We start from the raw sequence: 8,296 nt of genomic DNA on the forward strand, positions 1-8,296 counted from the left end.
TTTTATAAAAAAAACTTTTATATAACCTTAAAAATCGATGCTTTCAAAAATTGATTTTATCATTTACTATGTTTACACGTCACCATTAATCGGTAGTTATAACACTGACCAATTACAAGAATTCCTCTGAGGAATAAAATAACGGTGATTAGTCAGTTTCATAATTACGGACGTTATTATAGCTGATTTAATGGTGCTGTGTAATAAGGGTCACTTACAAAATTGCCAAAACTGCGCGCCGAATGTTTGCTAGATTTAAAACACAGCTTTTTAAGAAAAATCCCAAATGTACTATCACGAAATTAAACAGCTAATCAATTTAATTTTTACTTAGCCATATTTCTATGACTCTTCTTAATTGGGTTTGTAAATCAATTTTTAAATTAAAAATTTAATTGTTTTATAAAAATATAAGTACTACAAAAGCGATTTATTAAAATAAAATCATTTAATTTGTTTATATTTATTTAATAATAAAATTCAAATATTCATAGAAATTCAAATGAATGAAAACGCAACGTTATTGGTGTGACGTCACAATGTTGTTCCTTTTCCGCGCGCTTCGAGCCTTCTGCTGCGTGATAGTTTCGTATAGTTTGATATTGAATATTTAAAACAAAATGATCCTCACAACAAAAATAATTCGATTTTGTTTGTTCATCCGGATTTCGAGCCAATCAAAACCACAACTACCTTATTACTTTTTTGCGTAGTACTGTCATAAATACTTTAGCGGGTGACTTTTCGTAATATTTTTGCACAAAGGCATAAAACATCATTGATAAGTAGTCATGTTTATTTGTTATGACACGCACAGCCCAAATTAAATCGAGCATACAGCTATACTGAGTACTGTGTACAACCATATGTGCTTTTATCAACAACATTGTGACATCATCTTCAAGTTCAGATATTTTTGGGTACTTCTGGAGTGTTCAAACAATTAGATGCCCTACTGTGTTTTAAAATTGTTATAACTTTATAGAGTATATTACAAAAATAAAAAAATTACAAATTTAAATGTATTCTATCAATTGACAATATTACCAAAAATGGACTTAAGAACTGAATTCCAAAAAACTGTAAAGAATTTATTGCAAAAACTTATTACCTCAACCAAACATTCAGGATGCAGTTTGGGAAATTTTATAAATATTAATAAATTTATCTAGAAAATTATTAAACATTAAAAACTGCTTTTGTCTGGTATTGCCATTTTTCACTATTTTAATTTGTTATTATTCATCTAAGTTAATCTATATAAAAGTACTTTTATATAAAAAGTACTGTATATATAAAAATAATTTTATCAAACTTGAAAACACGGTAGAATATTATAAATATAATACTGAAAGTACTAAAGCTACAAAAAAAAATCAGTATTTTATAAAATATCTTGTACTTTATTTTGGTATATTTCAACATAACATTAATTACTTTATATTTTAATATATTCTACTGTCTCATAATAGAATTCTATCTCAAAAACCAAGCATTTTTAGATGTTTATATGAACCTTTTTTTAATGTTTGATGATAAAAATGTCTTTAGAATATTATATGCTTATTTATTTACACATTGTATATATACTTACAGTCCTATGCCACCAAGGAAGGGCATTGGATCAACTCCTTTGGCCGAACCTTTTACGATTATGTTACGACATATTAACCTATTAATTATAAAAATATATAAATTAAGCATAAATAAATATCTCCTTAAAATAAATATAAATCTTTAGTAATTATATCTAGCTATGGTTCATATTATATTTGATAATAAGCAGACAAATTGATGAATCATAATATTATGAAATTGTTATTGCAGTATAAAGTTCTGTACACACAATGAAAAAATATTAGATATTGTGAATAGAAATTAGAATTTCAGAATCAGTTTTATCAATGAACATTAAACATAATATGCAATGGATAATATACAAGGGATACTATAATAATTTCCTTATAAATAATATATAAGGAATAATATGCAAAAGGTACATTATTTAATATTTATTTAGTGTTCATTAAAAAAACTGATTCTAAAATTCTAATTTTTATTACTAATATATAACATTGTTCTATTGCACAAGGCCTAAAACTGATACATCATGACATCAAACATAGATTTAATTCAAATGAACACTAACTTTAAAGGAATAACATTTAACATTTAGTAACTTTTTAAATATTTTGAAATATTAATGAATGTCAATAAATGTTTGTAAGAAACTAAAACATAAAGAATATTTTATTTGCAAGAGAAAAAAGACAGATCAATAATCAAGTTCCCTTGGCATTTCTTGAATAAAATTATAATTATATTAATTAAGATGTGTATAAATATGTGATTGATTAGCATGATTGATTACATAAATATGTGACTTAAAATAAACTTAAATAAAGAAACAGAAATATAAGCTAAGAAAACCTATGTCAATCAGGACGCTTCTTGATGACTATCAAGACGTTATCTTGATGACTAATAATAATTTTGAATGAATATACAATTTCCATTTCATAAAATGATAAAAAATGTTTATTATAACATACTTACGTTCCGGATAACATTTGTGCCATCGTAGTATACATGGCACAAAGCCCTACAATTTCTTTATAATCCTCAAGGACCATCTTTCCCGGATTCACTTTAACTAGTTTTACTCGCACTCGTCAATTATTGTAAATTGTTATCAATTACATAAGCGGTGTAGTTTCTGTTCCTGCACGAGATCACACCACACGAGATTTGCGCCCAGTGTTGCCACGACTCTAAAAATTTATTCACCAGACTTCTGCTTCAAAAATCGGAAGGGTTCCGATAGCGCACATCCCGATAGCCCACCAACCAATCATCTTGACTTATCTAACCCAACCTACGGAATATCTCTAGGCATCTGCCATTGTGAGTGGTTTGTGTGCTATCGGGATGTGCGCTATCGGGACCCGCCGTCAAAAATCACCAAGTTACAACGCTTTTCACCAATTATTTTTTAAATGTATAAAAATTGATTAAAAAATTGCTATCTATAAAAAAAGGGGTTGTAGTTATTTGAGTTACTTAGAAACTATTTTGTACAGGAAGTCTAAAGAAAAAAATATTTGCATGTGATTATATGAGTTTCGGAAAGAAATAAAAATGGTAGATGCAGTAGAAAACATTAAGAATTTATCAGATTCATTACAAATAATTTTTATAGTATTTTTATTTCTTCCCAAAACTTATACATTATAATCACATATCTGTTCTTTCTTTAGACAATTTTTACTGAAGCAAGATGACATGTAAATAATTATAACAGAATCTATTTTTTTATTACAGACAGTTTTTCACTTTTTTAACATATAATTTTTCACAATATTTCTAAATATTGACATATATATAGTAATTATAGTACTATATATAGTAAGAGCAACATTAAAAAGAAATTAAAACTTTTGCACTTAATAATTAAAGAGCTATGAGAGTCACTCAATGTCTTTTTACAAATATTTTTTAATGCATTTAAATTAAAAAAAAAAACTACAAACGTTTTGACATTAAATCATCCTTAGTATTGTATATAAATTATAAATTTTATATAATATTCTGAGATTTTCAATTGTGTAACAATTTTCAATAATGAAATGATTTCAGTTGCTAAGGGTAAATTTATAAGTACATCTATAATTAATATTTCTATAAGTTATCTTATCTATGTAATATTATATTGTGTGTAGTTTGCCAAAGTCTCCAAATGAGAATATAATTACTGAGCGGCGGGTTCCGATAGCGCACATAGCACACAAACCACTCACAATAGCAAATGCCTAGAGATTTTCCGTAGGTTGGGTTAGATAAGTTAAGATGATTGGTTGGTGGACTATCGGGATGTACACCCAAGGACTTTGATTCTGTCCATGGGGAAATTTTCCAAACTGAGAAGTCACCACTTTCTACATACTCGCAGTTCATGGTTAATGAAACGACTAGAGCTTATTGGTCGTTACGTTAATCATGAACTGTAAGTATGTAGAAAAATAGCGACTTCTTAGTTTGGAAAATTTCCCCATGGACAGAATCAAAGTCGCTGGGTGTACGCTATCGGAACCCTCCCGATGAAAAATCCGTTCCGTTATTGGTACGCAGCGCACTGCGACAGCATCTTGTAACATCAATGACGTCATGAATGGTAGCCATATTGCCACTGTGACTACTACAGCTTCCAAGGTGAGGTAGCTACAGTGCAATATGGGTACTGCAATGCTGTTCCGAAATACGATGCTATAGCAGTGCTGGCAGTAATGCAGTAATATTGGAACAGTTGTGACAGTGTACTGTCATGACGTCACATTTACTGCACTGCCAGTAAAAACGGAACACAGCCACAATCGACCCCCAGGTGTATGGAAAATCTCTCAATGGTACAGTCGTGAGCTAAAAGGTTGCAACACATTTTCTTTGATGGTTTTTGGAATGTAGACTTGCATATTGATTGGCAAACGTAATTGGTTGGATCCACAGGTAAGAACCAATTATGTTCGCCGTTTGATGAGCAAGTCTACATTTCAAAAACAATCGAAGAAAATGTGTTGCAACCTTTTAGCTCACGACTATACATCATGTCGCGTATGGGCTCAAATCTTTGAGTGTAATGATGATAGTTTTATTATGCATTAGAAAATTTGCGCGAAACAAAACACTACCTTTATCACGAATGGCTGTAAATGACTGCGTTCAGCAAAAATATATTCTTCCAGATCATCCAATCAGATTTTTAGATTTATTTAAAGTAAGTGCACATTCAGTGCGCACTAGTTTTCCCAATGAAAAACGCTATTAGTACGCGCTAAGACGGTACGTGCTGTTTCATTCCGTTTGTTTTCTGTTCCTGAATTAGGAACTCCCTAAATTAGTGTGCATTTAAAATGAAATAGATATATATTTGATAGTTAGCGAAAGCAAGAAAGAACGTTCCAGTGCAGTCTAGTGCAGGAATAGAAAACAAGCCTATTGGGAAGTTTATAGCGTTTTTCATTGAGAAAACTAGTGCGCACTGAATGTGCACTTGCTACAGGTAATTGGGCGTTTCCATTGGCACCGTCATCGCGCAAACCGAAACGTCCAGCGGCGAGTGCGCACGATTGGACACCGCATGATTGGACACCACCACTCATGGCGGCCTATGCCTAGAGTTTTTCCAATGGTCAAGCGCTGTGAGTGGTGGTGTCCAATCGTGCTGTGTCCAAAAGGGTGTCACCCCGGCGAGTGCACACTCAGTGCGCACTAGTTTTCCCAATGAAAATCGCTATTAGTGTCGAGTTTTTGCACTATAGTGCGAAATTTCGGCACGAGCTCCGAGAGACAAGGCTTGTTTTCTATTCCTGCACTAGACTGCACTGGAACGTTCCTTCTTGTTTTCGCTAACTTTGAAACATCTATCTATTTCATTTTAAGTGTACACTTATTTAGAGAGTTTAGGAACAGAAAACAAACGGACGGTGTCAGTTTAATGCAATATGGCTGCGCCGGATGGTTAGATCATAGAACTTATAGTATATGGAACAGGAATACGAGCGCAAACGTGAGAGCACCATCTAAAGGACGGAGATATATCTCTGTCCTTTGCGCGTACGATCCAATGTTGTGCGCATGATCGCGCTCCGCCAATGAGCGTTCAGATCCTCTCCCCCTCTACTCGCCGCGACGTGTCAGCTGACGGAGGATGGAGGATCGGGAGGATACAGCACGGAGCGCTTTGCTTCTCATAATTATACTCCGTGTGATCATTAACATCGTTGTCGATTATTATTGATACGCAATTTACTGGTTATTATTCATAATAGGTCGTTACTACATTTTGTGTTACAATCATGATAAAGCAAAGAAACAAATCAGACAAAAATTTGCACGGACTCATAGAAAAAAAAATAAATGGAATTTAATTAACCCGAGTAAAGATGTCATTGTTATCACAAGTGCGTGCGAGAAAATTATCAAGGAAAATAAAAATGCAATTTAAAAAAAAATGTTAAAGATTTCTTGGCGTCAAAAGTGTTAAATAGTATTCTTACTCGTTTTCTTCAAGAAGAAATGATTGAACACATTCGGAATCAAGAAATGTTAAACAATTATAGAATTCAATTGGTTAAATGTATCATACGTTTATACATAAGAATTTGTTTATTTCACAAGACAAAGATTTATAATAATACCGAAAAAAGAGCATATATACGTCATAAATACACAAAATTAATACATTTTCATCATAAATAAAAGACTAGAAAAGTCCATTTTACATTTACTTTTTATTTTTTCGCATCACATATTTAGAAATTATTATAAATAAGACAAAAAATGATTCAAATAAACGAATTAATGGACTCGAAAACAGGCACAATGGATTTCTAACTGACGATACGTGGTTCATGAATTATGCTCGCTTAGAAAACAAAGTCTAACTCAACGCATGCGCACTGTGTCAAGTAGGACGCGCAAAGGATAGAGATATATCTTCGTCCTTTAGATGTTGCTCTCAGTCGCCACTCATTGCGGAGATAAGCTATTCCTGTTCCATATACTATAAGTTCTATGGGTTAGATACAGGAGGAACAAAATGTAAATGAAGCTTATAATGGAGATAGAGGAGAACAAGAGACTCTGTTGAAAAAATTAGAAGAAAAAAGAAATTTAATGGAATAGTTATTTCAATGAAACGTATATACAATAAAATATTTTATTTCAACTTTCTTCGGCTTACACATTTATTCTTTGAGCACGTAAGAAATTTCTAAAAATTCGCAACTTTTTTTACATTTTAACCTGTTTCCCATTAGATAATTAAATAATTATTACAGTTAAATAATCCATTTTTTAAATTACTATGTCTTATATTTTTAAAATTGCACACCACTAATTGCAACTCCTGACAATCTTATAAGTGGTATAATTTTGTTATGAATGCAAGTGCAAAAAGAAACAAAATGTACATATTCTAATAAAGCAGTGTATGGCAGCTAGTGTATCTTGAAAACGATTCACTTTTATAAGCAACTCACTGCAAACTACGTTTCCAGAAATTTCAAAATTGCACACTACTATGCGTCCCCATCAAGTCGCGAGTTTTCATTGAACGTGCAAGAAACTCGCACTTTCAATGCACTCGGACAGTGTCGCTTGAACTCGACGAATTTCTAGTGCGCACTTCGTGCATTCCAATGGTAAACGCTATTAGAAGAATATACTAATAGTGTTTTTCATTGGGAAAACTAGTGCGCACTGAATGTTCACTTGCTGCAAGTAATTGGGTGTTTCCGTTGGCACCGTCATCGCGCGAACCGAAACGTCCAATTGCCAGCGGCAAGTGCACACTCAGTGCGCACTAGTTTTCCCAATGAAAAACGCTATAATAACAGCGAGAGCTCACTCAACTGTTGAGTCCGCTGAACGCAGCCAATTGCAAAAATCACCAAACAAAGCAAGTTTTTCACCACATCACCAAAAATCATAAAAATCCCCAAATCAGGTAAAAAATCACCAACAACGACAACACTGATTTGCGCTAAAACCATAGTGGAAGGGATAGCATGATTAGCATGGTGTGGGCAGTTCGGCTAAACCACGCCCATTTTTCCTCTGCAAGGGCTACAATTAACCAGACAGCCAACTATGAAAAGTAAAATTATTTAGTGTCAGCCTGTTGGTATGCTGGATCTACCTTCTTTGTTTCACACATGTTAGTTTCTCTTTCTATCCTTGTATGTATATTTCCATGGCTCGATTTACATACGTCAGAAAGAAGGTGTGATTTGCATGTAAATTATATTTTTTAATGACCTAGTTTACATCGTTAAAACTTTGGTACTCGTATTAAGTTTGGTGCGCACCAATGCTTTAATACAGGCTCGTTTACATCGAACGTACTAACGTTTCTTACACGACATTTTTTAATATGTTATCGTTTCAGAGAGACCAAATAAGATTACTTATCATAAGACCGGTTAATTAAGGTTATATTTAATAAGCCTAAAAGCACATGAAATGCATAAAATAACATAAGCACAACATAAGACCGATGGACCAATAAAAATGTTATGTAAATCAATATGGCGACTTTATGTTGGATGTTCATTGGTCCATCGATCTTATGTTGTGCTTATGTTATGCATTTCATGTGCGAGGCCCTTAATCCGCTACAAAATACGTTTCAGTGTTTACATCGTCATTTGTATCATTTGGTACGCGTATCAGTTTGGTACGATATTCTTGCTTGATACGTTCGTACCAATTTGATCCGGCATCGTTTACATCGTGAGTA

The 8,296-nt window shown here is 32.8% G+C and overlaps 1 protein-coding gene across 1 annotated transcript in view; it reads right to left on the bottom strand.

The window, feature by feature from the left end:
• Positions 1-2,771, bottom strand: part of LOC105197271 (sugar transporter SWEET1) — a 48,136-nt gene extending 45,365 nt beyond the window's left edge. Inside the window, exons 1-2 of the mRNA XM_026140868.2 lie at positions 2,557-2,771; positions 1,595-1,672 (exon numbers count right to left, since the gene is read on the bottom strand). Of these exons, the coding sequence (XP_025996653.1) occupies positions 1,595-1,672; positions 2,557-2,633 (155 nt within the window). The 5' untranslated portion in view covers positions 2,634-2,771. The remainder of the gene's footprint in view (positions 1-1,594; positions 1,673-2,556) is intronic.
• Between the last annotated feature and the right edge of the window lie 5,525 nt (positions 2,772-8,296).

Source organism: Solenopsis invicta, chromosome 3 (assembly GCF_016802725.1).
Source record: "Solenopsis invicta isolate M01_SB chromosome 3, UNIL_Sinv_3.0, whole genome shotgun sequence".
NCBI lineage: Eukaryota > Metazoa > Arthropoda > Insecta > Hymenoptera > Formicidae > Solenopsis > Solenopsis invicta.